The 20,454-nt window shown below is 38.4% G+C and overlaps 1 protein-coding gene across 2 annotated transcripts in view; it reads right to left on the reverse strand.

The window, feature by feature from the left end:
* The window catches only part of col12a1a (collagen, type XII, alpha 1a), an 82,205-nt gene extending 65,099 nt beyond the window's left edge, over positions 1–17,106 (reverse strand). For both annotated transcript variants that reach the window (XM_038271621.1, XM_038271619.1), the window contains exons 1-13: positions 16,915–17,106; positions 15,876–15,984; positions 12,226–12,342; positions 11,999–12,142; positions 11,043–11,096; positions 9,976–10,239; positions 9,715–9,879; positions 9,306–9,479; positions 8,919–9,209; positions 8,237–8,839; positions 7,855–8,133; positions 7,499–7,774; positions 7,135–7,407 (exon numbers count right to left, since the gene is read on the reverse strand). In XM_038271621.1, the coding sequence (XP_038127549.1) occupies positions 7,135–7,407; positions 7,499–7,774; positions 7,855–8,133; positions 8,237–8,839; positions 8,919–9,209; positions 9,306–9,479; positions 9,715–9,879; positions 9,976–10,239; positions 11,043–11,096; positions 11,999–12,142; positions 12,226–12,342; positions 15,876–15,948 (2,713 nt within the window). In that variant the 5' untranslated portion in view covers positions 15,949–15,984; positions 16,915–17,106. The remainder of the gene's footprint in view (positions 1–7,134; positions 7,408–7,498; positions 7,775–7,854; positions 8,134–8,236; positions 8,840–8,918; positions 9,210–9,305; positions 9,480–9,714; positions 9,880–9,975; positions 10,240–11,042; positions 11,097–11,998; positions 12,143–12,225; positions 12,343–15,875; positions 15,985–16,914) is intronic.
* Between the last annotated feature and the right edge of the window lie 3,348 nt (positions 17,107–20,454).

A 20,454-nucleotide genomic window follows, 5' to 3' on the forward strand; every position in this document is an offset into this window, starting at 1 on the left:
ACATCAGTGTTGAGGATAATCTAGAATAACATCAGGACCATCTGCTGAAATTATGTTGGCCACCTATTTGCTACAAAACAGCCCTGACTGTCTGAGACTTGGTCTCTGCTGTAGTTTTGATGGTGTGCTGTACTCTTTGGCACTGAGATGTCAGGAGCCAGAACATTAATTAATCTTTGGCTTTGGTGGATTGAGGTTTTATTAGTCAAAATGAAAACCCAAACTTGTTGTGCTTTTCAAACTATTCCTACTGATGTTTTGTGATAGCGTCTATAACCCACAAACACCAGAGTACAGAAGCTGCCATTCAAAACGACCCTTCCCAGTCAAACACCAGCCGAATGACAGCCCACTTCCCTGTAACTCCCAGCAAAGTTCCCTCCAACTTCCAGCCACTGGAGTGACCCCCTCCTTCTCCTTGGCGTGCATATTTTTATACTCTGACTCCACCCTTTCACTGAATTACAGGGTCTGACCAGGAGATGACGTTTCTCTTTAGATCTTAATGTCCACAAATCATGACAAAAAGAATAATTTAGTACAAAGATTTATGTTTAAAAAGGAATTTTAGGGGACTAGATCACAAAGAATTCACAAATACAAGAAAAGATGAAAATTATTTCTTAGCTGTCAATGAGTGGATGCAGTCAACTGGCTTTCCTTAGATAAAAAAAACTTTGAATCAGTTTGACTGTATGACCTGGTTAAATTGTAAAGTGCCTTGAGATGAAGTGTTGTGAATTGGCACTATATAAATAAACTGAATTGAATTGAACCAGCCAAGGGCCTATCAAGGAAAGTTGGGACATTTTGAATGGCTACTACTGTATCTCAAAACCAACATGACCCTTTTAATTAGATTGGGCAGCAATAGCTCAGGTTCTGAATCAGACAACCGTCAAGCCAACATACATAAATTCCCATGACTGCTTTGTCAGTTCAATTCAATTCAGTTTATTTATTAAGCGCCAATTCACAAAAAAATGTAATCTCCAGGCACTTTACAGAGATACTTAAATTAGATCATAAAGTCAAATTGATTCAATTCAGTTTATTTATATAGCGCCAATTCACAACAACTCATCTCAAGGTACTTTACAATTCAACAAGATCATACAGCCAAATTGATTCAAAGTTTTCTATCTAAGGAAAAACCCCTTTTAACAGGAAGAAACCTCCACCAGGCTCAGTGTGAGTGGCCATCTGCCGAGGCCGACTGGGGTTCAAGGAGACAGAAGCAGACATACAGAAAGAATGATTCAAAGTTTTCTATCTAAGGAGAAAGAAAACTCATGGCAAAAACCAGTGGATTAAACGGCGATTCTTCCTTATGCTGTTTTTGATGCTAAGCCATCTAGGAATCACAATTGTTCCATGGTTGCCAGCTGCCCCTTAAAGAATAGAACTTTCCCGTTTTAAGAAGCAAAATTAGGTGTCTGATGTAATGCAGGTTTGATCTAAATGTTTACAAAATGAATTCAGAAATGCAAGAAAAGAAAGACAAGAAGATTATTTCATAATGTCCGTAGGGTGGAATTATTTAATCTTCACAGAGTTGCCAACCTTAGTTGTTTTCTTCCTGATGAATATAGCCACCCCCCCCCCCCACACACACACACACTTACATATGCACTGATAGAAATAATCCATATATTCTGATTTACCCTTCAGTGATCTTATTGCTGTCTAACTAGTATTTATGAATAGATGTCAATTGAAAAGCCTAGAACAAACAACTAAATGCCTTTTCCTGCAGTAATTGGGATGACATAATTTTGTCTTTGACACAAATTGCTACCATAAACTTAGAGTCAAAGAAAAAAGAAATGACACTTAAGCACATGGTACCAAAGTCTTCAAGGCTGCAAAAGACCAGAATTTGTCTTTTTTTGAAGCTCAGAATTGGCATTATGTACCCTTTTGTTCCTTAATAGAGCAGTTTTTGATGAATTCAAAGATTCCATTGAACTCAGACTATTTTCCACCAACCGACTCAAAATGACTCCTGGAAAAGTAATGTTTTGCCATCTTAGCGCTGTCACCTTATTTTATTTCTCTTGGTTCACTTAAACATGCACATAAACCACATGGATGATGTCTCTAAGCCAAAGCTGTCTGTCCCAGGATATACTTCACAGGATCCTCTCAACGGTGGAAAAACAAACAATGTGACAATACCAATGAAAAAGTGTTGAAATGTTTAAAATGGTGCCAAGGATATTAACCTATGCAATTCTGCAAGCTTGAACTTGTACATACCATTCCCACCCATTCTAATAGATAAAAATTTCTGGCACTGACTGGGATCCCAATTTACTGTCCTAAAATTTCAACACATCTATTTTTGCAGCATGTGCAGCTTATTCAGCTGTACATTAATAAAGGGAATATCTCATTTAAAATGTGCTGTGCTGTATTGACAGTTTGTGACACTACAGACCACCAATGACAAGTTAACTCAATCTCATGTTCAATAGTCCACTTAGAGATTATATCAGCTTTGCCACGTGGTTAAATATCCTTCTTAAAACAGTCATCAGAAGAGATTTACAGTAGCAACAACAATCAAGTTTCATGTGGTATTTAAACAATCTTAAATCAGGATGTAAATAGGACTTATTACAATAAGCAATTATGTTTTTGGCCAGTTAAGGGGAGCTTATGCTAATTTTATTCTTTTCAATTAAGAGGTGTAGAACTCAGTAAGGTCCTCTGCTGCTGTAGCCCATCTGATTCAAGGTTCAATTTGTTATGTATAAAAATATAGTGTTCAAAACCATGTACAATGTTTTTCTGTTTGCTTAACAACCACCTCCTTTTGGGAAATTCTCGCCTATTTTGCATACCCAAATGGATAAGCAAATAACTTATAATTATTATAGATTATAATTACAGTACCTTAATTAATAAGGAACTGTAAACCCAAATAACATGTGTAATATATTATTTGAAAGCTAACACTTTCGAGTTTCTGAATGAAAATTGGTTGAGTAAAACACAGCCCAAGCTGCATCAGCTCAAACATGACTCAAAGTAGATTGTTTTTTTATCCTCAAAAATAATAGGTGTTTTTTGAACAGCAGTAATAACGACATGCTTGCTTTTTGTGGCTGCCTTATCATGTTTACATTTTGACATGCTGCTACATCTGTGTTAATAACTAAGTTAATAAAATTAACTTAGTGTTTGAATTGTGGCAAATCTAAGCTTTCCAACGATGTCCAACATGTGTATATTGGTAAACATTTGACAGGTGTAATTTTCATGCATTCTGAGTAATTAGTTTTAAACACTAAAAATGGCGGGTTTTGAAAGGTTAAAACAATCTGTGCAAAAATGAGAGATGGATTTGCATAAATTCCCAGTTTCTCACGAACCTAATTGAAGTTTATCAAGCACGCCATGTTTGAGGTTCAGCTGCTTGTTTTCACCACACCTAGATGCATGTATGGTAAATGGAAATGGAATGCAATGAGTTGCTAGCATGCAATCGGCTGAGCAACCATTTGCATGCAACTAAGTATGAATCTGTGTTATAAATTACAGCTTTCTAGGTATCAAGTGAAATATGGTTTCAGAGTGACAATGTCGTTATGTCCTTGGGCAAGACACTACATCTACATTGCATGCTGATGGTGGTCAGAGGGCCCAGTGGCGCCAGTGTACAGCAGACCCACTTCTGTCTGTGAGCCCCAGGGCAAGTGTGGTTACAATTTAGTTTGCCACCATCACTGTGTGCCTGAATGGGTGAATGACTGAATGTAGTGTAAAGTGCTTTGTCCAAGTCTCTTGACTTGTACAGGCCATTTACCATTTCAGCTTTGTTGCCCTAAATGTGGAACAATATGAGGTCTTAATAAGCTTTGGACCCACCCCAACAGCCTGAGGCATTGTACTTCACATTATGAAATAACATTATTTCCTCTCACCTTCAGCCTGTGTCTCTGCCTGTGTTTTGCCCCACCCTTGAGGAAGATGAATAGACAGTCTTCCTTCAGACGAAAGACAGCTCACCCACCATTTAAGGAAAGGTTAGGTAACATCTTCCATATGTGGAATAAAGCTCCAAATTCTTAAGTAAATAATTTCACCATGCCTCTGTATAAAATATACGTTTGGGATGTCCAACTAGCCCTCCTACTGACACCCTCTGTGTGCTCCAGCTGAGTCCTCTCAGGATGTTTTTGTCCAGCTCAAGGCTCCTGTCTTGGCAAGTGCCTCTTGGTGGACACAAGGGAGGTCTCTGTGCAAGCCTTTGAGTCTTTGCCTACACAGACTTCACAGAGTTGGTCAAGCAAATCCCAGCATACAACACAGTTAGGTTATTGTTGTGGAATGACAGCTTTATAGCTTTAGGTGGGTAATAAAAGTGCTTTCTCAGCAAGGCCTTTAGTGAGGGGGTGTGTAGCTGATGAGAGCACCGATTTAATCTTTATCTGTAATTGAAAGCACTTACTTTGATTTATTTTGGAAACAAGAGCTCTTTAAGGATAATTACATTTTTTCGTGTCATTAGATTATTTTTTTTTATTACATCAAGCAAACTTTGGTTATGGTTCATTGCAACCACAACACAGTTTGATGACACTTATGATGACAAATTAACTAAATTTTCCTGTAATTTTAGTCTTTTTCTGATCATTAAGCACCTTTAAAAGGAGTGCCAAATTTAAATCAGGTCATCCTAATTGTTTGCCCATTATTGTTTAGTAGGGCCTAAAACAATAGTCCTCACCTAATCATAAGCAAGTCATATGACTTCAAGCCAACCAAATAAGTTTTTATTACAGCCTAATTCAGTAATTGATGTTAAGCTTCGAGCTCAGAGTACTATGGTCAAGGAAGCATCCTACTTAAAATTATTGAGCAGATGATTTAGATTTAAGATCCAATTTACCAACACTGCAACTCACAGTGCAACAAGCCGAAAAAAGATATCCTCTGCTATACAAAGCATTTTGTTGATGTCCTTTCCAGCCTTGCCCCTGTTTAGCTCTGTCTCTCCGACCTTTCTTTCCTGTGGTGCGAAACAACAACAATCTGCTCTACATGAGATGAACAGAACACCAAGCTACCATTGCCACATGATCAACTTAGCTGAAAGCTGGCCTGCAGCTGCTGCACTCTGAGTTGTGTCCAAAGGGAAGTAACTAATCCGCAGTAATTAGTTATGTTCAGAGTGGAATGGTATTTTGCAGCAACAGAATATCCTAAATATTTGAGAAGCTTCCATTATTCAATAAGTCACTCATTCCATAAAGGCAAAGGTATAAAAACACTACCGGAAAAATGGGGCTTAGGTCAAATTCAAGTCGTTCCATATGTTTTCAGGGCGTAAAAGTTTTCCAAATTCTGTAACTCTCACTTCCTTTATGAGCAGCAAAGCTACCCAAACCAACCATTTTTGCCAAAAGGATGACATTGAGTTCCACGTTATTTCCTCTTTTCAAAAACGTGTACAAAATAGATTTTGATTATAAGTCCAACTCAGTGTCTTGTTTAAATATTGATTTTTTTCTCCGTTTTTTTCTTATTACAACCAGAACCTGTAACATGCTGGTGAAGATGCTTGCAAAGCTTATCTCATTGGCTAACAAAATATGTGAATCAAAGTTTCATTGGTCACTTAGTTGTGGAGTTCTAAGATGCTGTTTCTTAGGTGAAGGATGTTTTCATTGTACTCTGGATACTGAGAAAGGAACTTATACAAGATTTTGGGAGCAGTTTGGTGAATAAGGGCCAAGTAACACACAAAAGATATTGCTTCTATTTTCACTTTGCCATGGAAAAAAAAAATCTTTAGTTGATTGTTTTGACTCGGGATTTTATTTTCATAGGAAATACAACAGAATATTAATTTTCTGTAGCCTCTTTATGCCATGATAGAATGTGTTTAGGAATCCCAGAAGATGAAAACAAAGTAAGAAGTGAAAAACATAAGTTGTAATTTGATGACAGATTGTAGGTTATCTGTGTTTGTCGAGTATAATTTGCCTACAATTGAGTTGATGGTCATTTTCTTTAGGATACCCTTATTCTAAAGAGGTATAACATGTTGGGTTCTATTTACAAATTAGCTTGCTGTTAGATGCAAAACAAAATGTGACATCAAAAACGTCCCGGGGCCAGGCAGTGGGAGCTAAGGAGTCTGCATGTTGTTGATCTTCTAAACCAGGGGTAACGAATTAAACATCAGTGGGGTCCAAATAAAGACAGTCAACAATCAGTAAAGGTCCGAAGAGATGTTTAATTATAATCTGTTACTTTAAACAGAATTTAACACTGAAATGAAATTAGGTTTTTATGCATCCATGTTATACATTGACTTTTTAAATTAAAAATATTTTTAAAATGTTTAAAATTTTTACAGTGTTTTTTGAAGTAGAGAACCACAATTGTTCAGTTTGCTATATAGACAATTTCCTGATTCACATATTTTATAAAACACCTGAACTGACCGTTTGTTTGGGGTTTTTTCTTTTTTATGGCTTGTGGGCTTCAGGCTGACCCGCAATGCTTTAAACCTGGGTTTGAGTAGAGACAAAGCCATTCTCAAGCACATATCAAGGTGCTCATTTTGAATTCAATATTTATTTTTTATTATGTTCACGATGCAGAACCCTGCTTCACAGAAGTAGTTTGAGCCAAACATAATCAAAATGTGCAGGGTCATCTCTGAGCACGCCATTGCACATATCTGTCACCAGTTCACTGCGCTTCTCCCAGCAGTCTACACTTTCTTTCACGTTTTCTGATCATCATTACCTATCGCCCGGCTTGCCACAGGTTTGCTTGCTGTGTCTAAAAGTAGCTAGCGGCAACAGCCCTGACCGACACAGCTCATTGGCTAATATGCATCAAGTGTAGCCTGGTCCCGGAGAGCTTTACCATACAAACAGGACAAGCGGCACAAGTGAAATTAGACACTGCTGTCGGACAGCATAAGGTAACTTATAAATGTTTTAAATCAGGCTGGATCCATATTAGTCAGCATGTGGGTCCGGATCTGGCCAGTGGTCCACTAATCCTTGACCTCTGCTCTAAACCAAGATCTGACCCAACTGAGAACTTACTACAATCATTTTACTATGCTTTAAAGTGTCAAATTAAAGGTTTAGTAAAACTGAGTCTTACCTTCTAAAGTAGTTCCTGTACCCAGAAGAGGATCCCCAAAGCCAGTGGAATAGCGCGCAGTAACAAACAGCTCATATTCAGTGGCTGGTTCGAGGTTCTTCAGCATTGCCTGGGTGGTATCGCCGTTGACAGATATCTCGTTTCTCTCACCTCCTTCTGCTGGTTTATATGCAATGCTGTACTGACGGACATTCCCCGGAGCAGCCTGCCATGCTAGTTTCATTGTTGATATACTTTCATCAAAGACACGAAGATCTCGTGGAGATCCTCTAACTGAAAACAAGAGAGAATAAATTAAGAATCTTCCTCACACTCAGGAGGCAAAAAGTTTACAAAAATATTTCTCAAAAGTTTCACGACTTACTCTCCTTGGTGGTACCATCTACACTTCTTTCATCTCCAATGCCACTTGCATACTCAGGAGATACAGAGACACGGTAAGTGGTGATTGGGAAGAGCTCTTGGAGAACTATGGTAGTTTCTGCTCCAATGGTCTGGGCCTCTAGTATTTCTCCTGTGCCACTTAGAGGAACATAGGACAGACGGTACCTTATCACAGAACCAGGAGCAGCCTGCCATGACACCCTGAAACTGTTTGTTGTTTCTTCTGTCACTCGCAGGTTCCGCACAGAACCTTGCTCTGAAAGGGAAAGCTTCATTAGAAATAAAAATCTTTCCTCCATTCAGAAATCTTAATCCTTATCTTGGTAAACAGCTCACCTTCCAGGGTTGTTTCTTCACCAGTCAAAGGAAAACTGTCTCCTTTATCATACTGAGAATACACGTTGACTTCATAGGTGGTTAATGGATAAAGATTGGGAAGAACGGCTGTGGTCGTGTCACCTGGCACTATCAAGGAAACATAGTCTCCAGTGAAATCTTCGGCTTTGCGGAAGAGCACAAGGTAAGACAAAACAGCAGCAGCAGGAGCTGTCCAAGTAGATCTGAAGCTTCCAGAGGTGATATCAGAGAATCGTAAATCTTGAGGAGGAAGGAGACCTGCCGGAATAGAGTATTCGATTTTAAAAGACAGTACAGGTGCAGTAATTTAAAAGCAAAGGGACTTTCTAATTCTTTAATTAGACATTCTACACAATCTTACTTTTCTTTTTGATCTTTAAAAGTTCCTGTTCAATCCTCAGACAGATGGACTGAGTCAGTTCCTTTGAAATTCTCTGGAAAGCATCAAAGTCCTCAACTTCATAGACATGAGTATCTGCCGGTGGATTGGCAATGGCCTCCAGCTCAGATCTTACAGCGTCCTTTACACCAACAGCAAATATCTCCACATCAATATTCCTAAGGTCGGTGGCCTGAGTCTTAAAAGAGTCAGATGACTTTCCATCGGTGATGAGAACCATGACGCGTGGAACATTATCCCTGGCTCCTCGAGCTGGAACAAAGATTTTATCCTTGACATACTTCATGGCTCTGCCAGTGTTTGTGGAACCACCACGGTAGGGGAAGGTGCGCACAGCTTTGACAGCAGCATTAATGTCATGATGGGTGTTTAGGGCAAACTCAGTGTATGGATCTCGACTGTACTGGACCAAGCTAATCTGTATTTTATTAGGTCCAATGTCAAAAGACGTGACCAAAACCTCCAGAAAGGCACGGACTTTGGCAAAGTTCTTTAATCCAATACTGTATGAGCCGTCAACCAGCAACACCACATCAGCCTGAACATCCACTCCCAGAGAGCACTCTGGAAAAGAAGAGAACATTATTAATTAGTTGAGTATATTTAGTAAGTTGCATTCTCAGGAAGAGTAGACTACACTTACCAGTGGACACCTTGACAGGCTGAGTCTTCGCCAGATCCAGAATAGGTTCACTTGGTGTCAGACCTTTCAGGGCGAACAAACTGATTTCGTACTCAGTCTCAGGGGAGAGGTCTCGTGCATTTATGGATGTCTGCGTGGGTCCAATGTATAGTTCTTGGCGCTTCATTCCAGGAACCATGGGAATAAGAGTTAGCTTGTAGCCAGTAATTTGCCCCGGGGATGGGTCCCATGTCACCCTCATTGACTTGGATGCAATTTCTGTTACTTGCAAGTTAGAGGCAGGCTCCACCACTGGTATCAGATGAAAGACAAAGTACATTGTTGTGAATTAAAAGTGTTTAATCAATGTAGTGCTAAATTGCATTGAATAAATACGATTAGACTTACTTTCATCCCCACTAGCCAAAGCCGTAAGCTGCTCATCTACACTAGAGCAAACTTCAGCGATGATCTTTTTCTGGACCTCTTGAATCAGGTCAAAGTTGGGCACATTGTAAACATGTTTGCCATGAGGTTTAGATGCAATTTCTTTGAGCTCATCCACATCTGCTGATTTGATACCTGCACAGATAGATGTGGATCAACACCAGTAAGTCAAGTCTTTCTGTCTTCTTCGCAGATGTGACAGATGCTCAGTAGCTCTGGAGAACCACATAAGTTATGGAAAACAACAGTATTTTTTTTTTCCTAAAGGCAACCGTGGATCAAATAAAGAGCAACAAATGGAAAAGACAAACTGTTTCCAAGAATAGGCAGGCCTTCACAATTTAAGGAAACACTGAATAATAAAACATACCTAGGACAAATAGTTCAACTCCGATGCTCCTAAGATTTTCAGCATACTCCTCCACCGGGTCCTGGGATTTTCCATCTGTGATGATCATGGCTACCCTTGGAAAACCTTTTCTTGACCCACCTGCCTCAGTGAAGACGTTTTTCAGCAGGTAGTCCAAGGCATCACCTAAATAAAGAAATGCATTATGCAGCTTTTATTTCATATTGGCATAAATAACACATTAAGAAACCCAACACCTTTGTAGTCAATTTATCCCCTTACCAGTCATAGTATTTCCTCCTTTGTAAGGCACTGAATTGATGGCTTGGAGAAGGTCTCCTCTTCTGGTGTAACGCGTAAGGGGGAACTCTGTGCGGGTATCTGAGCTGTACTGAACCACAGCGACTCGGGTCTTGTCCTCGCCAATGTCAAAGGCCCCCGCCAGGGAGCTGATGAAACTACGGATGTACTGAAAGTTTTCCCTGCCAACGCTCCATGAGCCATCCACCAGAAAAACCAAATCTGTGATGGCACTCACAGAACACTCTGACAAAAAACAGTAGAGAAGCAAAAAAGATTAAACACGATCGGAGGGGAAAAACAAATATTAAGATATTGTCTAAAACATTAGACCAATCAGGATTATTAAGACTTACGCCAATTACAATAACAAAAAAAAACTGTTTATTCCTCAAAAAAGGTCAATTTTCATTTCAAAGTAAAGTGCCAGTAAATATATGACACCGGGCTGGTTTTTGGACAGTAAGTTTTATACCTCATTTCTTCTGAATGTGTAAATAAAATCAAATTCCTGACAGGTACTTGGATGGCTATGAGCTGTATTCAGGATTGCAAAGGGAAAAATCAACTGATGCCAAACAGTGGGCTGGTATAGTTACTCCAGCAGATGGCTTTAAAGACTAAACATTCAGCTAAGGCTCCACAGACTAGGATATTTTTTCAGCTTTAAAATCCAAAAGGATTTAAATCATAAGTGAAATTTTCTGGAACATTTAAGATGACTCCACTGACAGGGCTTATGTGACCTCTTTGAATACAAGTTCAAATACCAATTTCTCAAAAAAAAAAAAAATTTTCTAGTTTAAATTTGAATATGAGTTTCAAAGATGCTTTTAAACCATAAAAAGTTTTTTAAATTATAATTATTAATAATTAAATTATATATTGTTGGATTGTATGTTTGCTCGTCCTGTGAGTATCAAAAGTTTGTCTGTTTAGCAATCCATTTTATGATTAAATAAAAAAAAGAGCAAAAACATTTTTCAGAGACTGCATGGGAGCACTGGCCTTATTCAGGTTTTGGTCTCCACCACAGTAAACATACTCACTGATTGCATCCAAATGTGGCTTCCTGCCTCGTCCACTGGTGTTACTTGACTGAACTGAAACAGAGGGAAACTTGGTGAGTAGCAGCAGTAAAACTCCAGATCCATTGTGTAAGTTCTCACAAAAGAGAACAGGCAAGAAAATCAACACATTGTAAAACTGAGTCCGCAGGATTAAGAACCACATTCATAAACTATGCAAAGTGAACAACTCTACACAATAAACAGATGTGACTTTCCAATGTCCCCTGTGGCTAAATGGAAACAGAGTCCTTTCACTTTTTCCATATTTCCATGCTCACGGAAGCTACAGAGAAAAAGGCCTTTTAACTCCATTTTTATCTTTTTAAAAGCCAAATACATTTTAAGTATCTAAAGTCTCTTGATATAAACAAAGACTTGTATTTTGCAAGCTTTGTCATAATACTGTGGAAACTAGATAGGATAAGTACGAATGTACACACTGCAAAAACAATTTTCTTAAATCAAGTGTATTTATCCTTCATTTGAGTAGGTTAATAAGATGATTGCCAATGGAATGAGTTTTTATACTCCTAAAATAAGATAAATAGATACTATGCACTTGCATTAAGACAATGCAATAGTTATTTTCTTATTTTAAAGGTCAATTGTCTTGTTCCATTGGCAAAGTGTCTCAATTACCTCTTCAGTATAAGAAAATATTGACTTTTGCCAGACCTTTTCATTAACATAGTTTGAATCAGTACTTTATGAACTGCTTTATGTGGAGGGTGTCAATGACTGCTATAAAACTGTAAAGTCTGCAGTCTTCTCTGTGACAATGCTTGCCAGAACATGTCAAAAACATCTAAATGAATGAAAAAAAAAATGCTGGAAATGAAGTACTCTGGGTGTAACAGACATTAGATTCCCCAAAATCTTCTTGAAGTTAAAGAACTGTTTAAATTATTCTCTTTGCAAAAAATTATCATACATACTTGTCAGCTGTCCATAGATGGGGATGCTCTCCTCGTAACCATTGTAGGAACTTATTGACACCGTATAGTCTAAATCAGGCGTCAAATTGGTGATAGATGTTGAAGAGACATCTGCATTAAGGTTTAAATATCTTGCCGGTTCGTCTGGAGGAAAAATAATAATAAACTTTTCAGTTTTAGTACGCTGTAAGCTTAAATTAACTTGACATAAACCGTTTTATTCTTACCTGCATCTGATACAATTTGTATTCTGAAGCCCTCTATTGTTGCAGAGGGTCTTACCCATGACATTTCCACTGTGTTCTCATTTAGTATTTTAAATTTCAAATCTGAGGGCGGTTCCACTGCAAACAGAGGATCAAACACGATTAAATTCCATTCCAAAATGAAGGCTATGTATAAATGTGAATTTATGGTCAAAATAAACACAAGGCATTTTATTCAGGCATTCACAGGAATTCCAACAACAAACACTTCACAAGTGAAGCTCGCTCGTTCATTGTTGGGGGCAGGCACAAAGAGCTGACATCCATTGGTGAGAGTGACAGATTGAGAACATGTGACGACATTTGAAGTGAGAAGCCATTTTGGAACAAAATGGCACCTGTTTGAGTTGCTCAAGCAACTCAAGCACTGGCAAACACATTTCAAGTGCACAAAAGTGCAAACACTGTGAACCATACAACACATGCTAAGTGCAGTCATCACATTGCATGCCCCGACCGCATTCTACACTGCTTTTATGATCAAGTTGAGCTCAGTATTACAAAAAGAAAACATCAGTTACTGATTATACAATGGAATAAAGATTGCCATATAGTTACTGATGGTCAGAACTGAGCACCATATGTTATATATACGTTGTATATAAACATATTTCAGAGACAGGAAGTGGTTTATAGTTTATTTGGTTAAAACACTTTGCACTAGTGAGTGGCACCCATCCATTGTAAACCTGTAAAAAAGAATACACAATTCGTCGCTGGAGACTCTTGTGTACTTTTTTCTCTGGCTTAATGCACTAGAAAACAACTTTGTTCAAAAAAAAAAAAAGGTTTAATAACAAAGAAAAAGTGTGCAAAAAAATACAACAAACAGAACAACAAAAAAAACTTCTAAAGTGTTTCATGACGGCGCAAGTCTTTACATTAAGATGATTCAGTCACAGCATCATGCATCATGTACATGAGAAAGTTGTTTAAATGAACAACTTTGACTGACTGGTGAATAGGTAGGTATCCATGTGCAAGTTGGAACCACAGACAGAGATGACAAACGTATTTTAAAATGATATTCTGATTTCAAAATAAAAGGACAGGCAAGTAGGAGTTATTTGCATGCATAAAAAAGTATTTGTTCGTATCAAAAGTGTTCCAAGTGTTAGTTTTCCAACTGTTTTCTGTATCACCTGAAGTTAAGTCAGGCTACATGTTAATATACAAACTATTCCTTACAAGTAACATGCATCTTTAAAAGCTACAAATCGGACAAGGTCTTTGTCACTTCCTACATAATTCGAGACATGCAAACCTTGCATACATACTATAACTTTTTGGTCCTTTTTTTATAGGGATGACAGCATTTCTAAAAATGGTCATCTTCTTTTTTGACCTTCTTTTGGAAAGTACAACTACAAGGATCTCTACTGTATATAAAATTGTATCTACTGTACTTTGCACGTATAAAATAGCTTGTGTAAGAGGGGCCCACATATGATGCAAAAACTCAGCCTGATTACAGAGTGCATTTAACATCAAAACTGATTTAATGAAAAACTAGAAGAATAGATTAGTCTGGTCAAATTTTAGTCTCGGTAAAATATGACTTAGCTAATTGTTTTAATGATGAGAATGAGGATTTATGAACACTTTCTCTGCTAAACCATAAATCTGTTGTAATTGGCATGCATAAAGAAGCTTGTGGGGGTGGAGCCGCAAAACTGGCTGTAGCCCATTGACCCCCACCCTGCTACATCCTGCCATGACTACATAGTACATTTAATGTCAAAACTGATTAAATGCACACACAAGTTTTCCTTTAGACGTCTGTCTGCGTTAAAGGAGCTCGTATTGTATAATCATGTGGATGAAGTTAGTATAAGAGCATGCAGTAGACATTAAACCATCAGCAAAGAGCTGCTCCACACAGGAGGCAAGAATATCATTTTAAAATCCACTATGAGGAAAGGGCCATAGCTTGGGACACACTGAGTGCACAGGCAGATGACAAACAGGAGCCCGCCAAATACTTAAAAATCTGGATTGGAGGTTCACCAACCTGGCATTTCAACTCAAGGAGCCCTGAAGATCGCGTTCCCCTTTTTTTCTTCATCGAATGGAGGCATAGAATAAAGTACTGGACATGTATGAGTGTAGGAAGGTCTGGTGTTGGAACTCAATGGATTGTTCAGTTGTTTTATTATGTTGAAGTGGTTTGAGTGAGACTGGTTAGACTATTTACTCAAGGAACAAAGATGGATTGGTATAGAATGACACACTCTGGTCCGTTATTTAGATCCTGTGGTTTTGCTATTGATAGATGGATGATGGCTCCGTTAGCTCTCAATAAAAAGACACCATGGTTCCCAGGGGCCAGATTCTGGCTACTGTTGTGGTACCTCAGTCTCCATCCTGTCAGCCAGTCAGCGGTCCTGACCAGAACGACCGCCAGGAGAGGAGACCGAGAGAAGAAAGCCATCCCCAAATAGCAGGAAAAATGCCAAAGTAATTCCGCAACATGTGCTGACATTAAACACTGGCGCATATTAACTTTCCATATGTCTCGCAACTCAGCATTTCTACTAATGCCCGCAAAAAAAAAAAAAAGAAAACCTCAGAAAGCCTCTTTGTCTTTGTGCTGTCTGAGGAGTAACTTGTTGCTCTCAGATTTCATCTTTCCATTCCACTTATGAAGATATGTGAGGGCAGACTCCTCTCACCAGGGAGAAGAGCTCACAGAAGGAAAATTTCAGAAAGTTTCCACACCCTGTAATCATCTTTGCTATTAGCTCTGAATGGAGTGGTTGCATAAGACATTAATAAGTCATTTTATGTCAGAACTATTCCTGCTACTTCATACTGTCAGTCATCTATCATGTATTATCCTTTTATTTTTACATAATGGAGAATTCAATTTCTGGTAAAGTGATGTGTGAGCTGTAAATTGAAGCTGGGGATGAAATAATTTCCTTTTATAAACATTTATAACGTAAAACAGTAATCTATCCATATCGTAAACTTTTAGTTGCACTGGAAATGACTGGATCTAACTGATTGTTTTACAAGTTACTGCTGCAGGCGTTCTAAAACCACAGTAGGGAAACTTTTACATATACGCAACATCCTATCCTGTAACATGTTTTAATGAGGACATAAGAGTTTAATTGCAAGGATGTTGGCTGCTTTCCTGTTTTTCATTGGGGAAAAAAAGATGTTGCATCACATTGCTAAAAAAGGAACACACATTATTCGTTAAATAATTTTTGTTCTAGTCACTTTCCTGCTAAATTACACGTGAAATAGGCTTTGATTCGGTAATCTGAAAATTTCTCTGAATAGTTTGTTTATCCAATTTTAATTGCTCCTTAAATACAAAGTCATTTTAGATCAGTCAGACTAAATCCTTTTTAAATTAAAGGGTAAGAGGGAAAAAAGTCAACATGGACTCATTCACATAATGAAAGCACATTCAACAGTAGCTTTATTTAGTTCATCAGGGGTCATACAGTTCATTTATCACTTTCATCATTTACTGAAAAAAACCTGAAAATACATAAATATCTAAAACTGGTGGAGATATAAAGGGAAGAGGAGAAGGAGAGATAAAGAGCAGGACAGGTTATGTCAGAAGAAGAGAAAGACCGGGTGGCTTAATTTACCTTGAGCATCTATAGAGGGCAGCAGGGCTGCGAGGAAGGCAGCAGCCAAGGCCAGCGACAGCCTTATCTTCATGTTTCACCCTGAAGGATCAGCAGCGCATCAATCAATCTGTCAGGACAGAAGGTATGTTTGAGCCACCAGCTTACTCAGCTCACCCTGCTACAGGGGCATCCCAGGGTTGGGACAGGATAACTCTTTAAGTTGGCAGAATTAACAAGTAATCTAAGATGCCTCATCATCTAAAAAAACTCTGTGTACAGGCTTCTTTACACAATAAGTGCCACACCTTGTTGCTTTGAGTCCACACCCATGCCCTGAGGTGTATAATTAACACTGTAGTGGGATTTAAAAAAAAAAAAAAAACTGTTAAGAAAAGCTCATCTGGTTTCAAGTTTCTGAAGACACAAACTGATTGCTTTCTGGCTGCCTTTGATCTCTCTGCTGCTTCACAACGCAGATCACTACATGCACCTAAATCTGTGGTTTTCACTTAGTCATGCCCTCCGGGGAAAGTCTATGTGCTCATTTACGTTTACCAAAAACCAAGTCTGTGCACAAATAACTCAAAATCCTTCATTTGATGCAGAGGGAGTCGGCAGCTGAAGAGTTTAAAGTGACTTCATCATCTTTCCTATAACTTTATATTCCTAAAAAGTATTGTAGAAATGTGCTCTTCAGGTTATTGCAAGCCCAGCTGTTTTATAAGCAGGTTCTGCACCCCGCCTGGTGCTCAAGCAAAAAAACTGCATCGAAAAAATGGGGTTGATATGGATCTGCTGGATCCATTTCATATAAAATAAAATAAAATCTTAAGTGGATGTGCCCTGTAGATGCACCACTGGTTAAATCAACAAAATAAAGTGATCAGTCAAAATAACAAACTTTATAATGGTTTTAAAATGTAAATCCATATAAAACAATAAAGGTAGAACAAAATATATAAAAGGGTGTTATTTTTATTCTATTAAAAAATTTTGAAAAAATATATACATCTATATAAAATTCCATTTAATTATAAATAAAAGTATGCCTACTTACCAATTAAAGCTCCCGTTGTTAACTAAAGGGAGCAGATTTGAGATCAGCCTGCTTGAAGCCCCTCACTCTGTAAGCCAACAGAGAAATGGACCCCTCTGTCCTCTGTAGGGACTACAGGAGCCTCCACCAGCCAGATGTCTCAGGAGCAAAAGCCTTTTTCCGAGTGGGAAGAATCTTTCCACCATCGGCTACTTAACAAGGGGGCAGTTCCAAGCTCTTGCTTTACTAACATATGGGTTTCTTGTGAAAGCTCTGCCTCCTGCTGATGTATGTCCCCCGCAAAGAGGGAGCCCAAGTTTGGAAATGACCCCCACCCCCCCCACATTCTTTTAGTCTGTTGATATAACGAGTCTCCAGATCTAATATGACCTCACAGTACTTGGCCAGACATCTCTGACAGGGGGAAGTGTTTCATTTGGAGCAGAAAGCCTTTAATAATGTAAATATGGATTTAATGCTCTAAAAAAATATGAGGAGAATTTCTCCATCTGGAGAAACAGAGATTCATCAGAACTGATTCATTAAAAAAAGTTGATTTGTAAGTGGGATGCGTTCTGTGCTTTAAACAGAACATGAATCAAATCTGGAAAATTGGTTTCTGTTGGACACAGTAGCTTTAAAGATGTGATCCATTCAACCTCCCTACTGGCAGGCTTTTAGTGCACCCCAGTGTTTAGAATAAAGCATTACAGGAAAGTAGTTCAAAGGGAAGTAAAAGCTTTTTAATCTGGAGGCTAATAAAATGTAGAATCAAATAATATTTTAAACAGATTGCTGATAGTACATAATTCTGTCTAATTGTTGGAACAGAGCTTGTACAGTCCTGAGGAGATATACTGGGCATATATTAAAGCCCATATTCATTTAGGACGTATTTATGCCTTTTTTTACATTAATGCATACAAAAAGAAATATTTTTACTAACTTCGATGTGTTGGATTTTCTCTAATCCACATCAGCTCTGATATTTACAAGTTATATCACAGACATACTATTTTATGTGTCACCATTTATTTTCTGCCAAAAAATAAGCTATATAATACTCTTAGATAAATTATTATCCTTTATATTGAGGGCTTTAAAAGAACCTACATTTTGGACTGCTTTATTTCTTTCAAAAACATTTTTAATGAGTTTTTGAAAATGTAATCCCGGTGGAAGACCTAATTGAGTCCAAATCAAGCTGGAGGAATCCCTCTTTTTCTTTTTTTTATATACAAAATAAAAAAAACATAAAACAAAAATATATATTTTAAAAAAATTATAACGATAAAAAAATATATTAAAAAAAAGGAATCCCTCTTTTGCTTTATTACATTCTTTCTGCAAAAGATCAGTAGGCTACCACAGTTTGACTGAATTATATTATAATAATGATTAAATCATAATGTTTGCAAAGGAACTTTAATTTGGCTGATTGAATATATTCTTCAGAGTTGCATCCATTTCGTCTATGCAATTCACAATATTAAACATGCCACCATCTTTGATCGTAAGTGTGTTTGTTGATAAAAGTCTTGCTCTGACTTATCCAATCATACCTTTTATCGCTGTGACTAACTTCAGCCCACACCCCTGCCTTTATAAGTCTATCCTGCATTTTCCTATCAGTACTGTTGGTGGCTAAACTATTTCATAGCATAGTGTTCCCAACTCAATACCTAACAATTTGTACAATCGCTTCAAAATTAAAATCTTTCCTTTGACTCCAAAAATATGTTTATTTCATCTGAGCAGGAATTTTCCCCAGAAGGTGTTTTCCATTCAGGCAGCAGCGGATTTAATAGAGACGTCCATTTTGGAGCAAAGGCTTGTTTCTCATTCAGTTGCAATCTGGTTCAATTTGACAATGGTGTTCCAGAAGAATCAGATTCATGGTAAACATTAATAATCCCTGAATGCGTAGCAGGACAGATGGGAAAATGTTTTATCCATTTTAGTACCGTACTATAAGTACATTTTGAAACTACAACAAATTGTAAAGCGGTGATATAATTTTATATCATGTTAATGTCTGTCTAAAAGATTTTATTTAAGGAAAAAATAATTGTTGTGGTATTAAAGTATAAAGAGATTGATTAATACAACATAAATACAATCACCGACCACTTTATTAGGTACCCCAATGCGAGTAATGGGTTGGACCCCCTTTTGCCTTCAGAACTGCCTCAATTCTTCGTGGCATAGATTCAACAAGGTGCTGGAAGCATTCCTCAGGGAGTTTGGTCTATATTGACATGATGGCATCACACAGTTGCCGCAGATTTTTCGGCTGCACATCCATGATGCAAATCTCCCGTTCCACCACATCCCAAAGATGCTCTATTGGATTGAGATCTGGTGACTGCGGAGGCCATTTGAGTACAGTAAACTCATTGTCATGTTCAAGAAACCCGTCTGAGATGATTCCAGCTTTATGACATGGCGCATTATCCTGCTGAAAGTAGCCATCAGAAGTTGGGTACATTGTGGTCATAAAGGGATGGACATGGTCAGCAACAATACTCAGGTAGGCTGTGGCGTTGCAACAATGCTCAATTGGTACCAAGGGGCCCAAAGAGTGCCAAGAAAATATTCCCCACACCATCAGACCACCACCACCAGCCTGAACCGTTGATACAAGGCAGGATGGATCCATGCTTTCATGTTGTAGATGCCAAATTCTGACCCTACCATCCGAATGTCGCAGCAGAAATCGAGACTCATCAGACCAGGCAACGTTTTCCCAATCTTTTATTGTCCAATTTCGATGAGCTTGTGCAAATTGTAGCCTCAGTTTCCTGTTCTTAGCTGAAAGGAGTGGCACCCGGTGAGGTCTTCTGCTGCTGTAGCCCATCTGCCTCTAAGTTCGACATACTGTGCGTTCAGAGATGCTCTTCTGCCCACCTGGGTTGTAACGGGTGGTTATTTGAGTCACTGTTGCCCTTCTATCAGCTTTAACCAGTCAGGCTATTCTCCTCTGACCTCTGGCATCAACAAGGCATTTCCGCCCACAGAACTGCCGCTCACTGGATGTTTTTTCTTTTTCGGACCATTCTCTGTAAACCCTAGAGATGATTGTGCGTGAAAATCCCAGTAGATCAGCAGTTTCTGAAATACTCAGACCAGCCCTTCTGGCACCAACAATCATGCCACGTTCAAAGTCACTCAAATCACCTTTCTTCCCCATACCGATGCTCGGTTTGAACTGCAGGAGATTGTCTTGACCATGTCTACATGACTAAATGCACTGAGTTGCCGCCATGTGATTGGCTGCTTCGAAATTAAGTGTTAACGAGCAGTTGGACAGGTGTACCTAATAAAGTGGCCGGTGAGTGTATATTGCTCCTTCATCAGACAACCAAGTCCGGTACAGCAATCAGTTTCATTTAGACTTCTTCCATATAAAAATCTCACACAAAATATATCCATTCCCCCCGAAATAGATCAAAACAAGTGTCAGCGATGTGACTGTAATCCAACACAACTGATTATACGGACCTTGATGATACATCCTGAAATTATAGTAATCTTACCCTCAAAGACACTGTTTCCATAATA

Source organism: Cyprinodon tularosa, unplaced genomic scaffold, assembly GCF_016077235.1.
Source record: "Cyprinodon tularosa strain WSP-4 unplaced genomic scaffold, ASM1607723v1 ctg80, whole genome shotgun sequence".
NCBI lineage: Eukaryota > Metazoa > Chordata > Actinopteri > Cyprinodontiformes > Cyprinodontidae > Cyprinodon > Cyprinodon tularosa.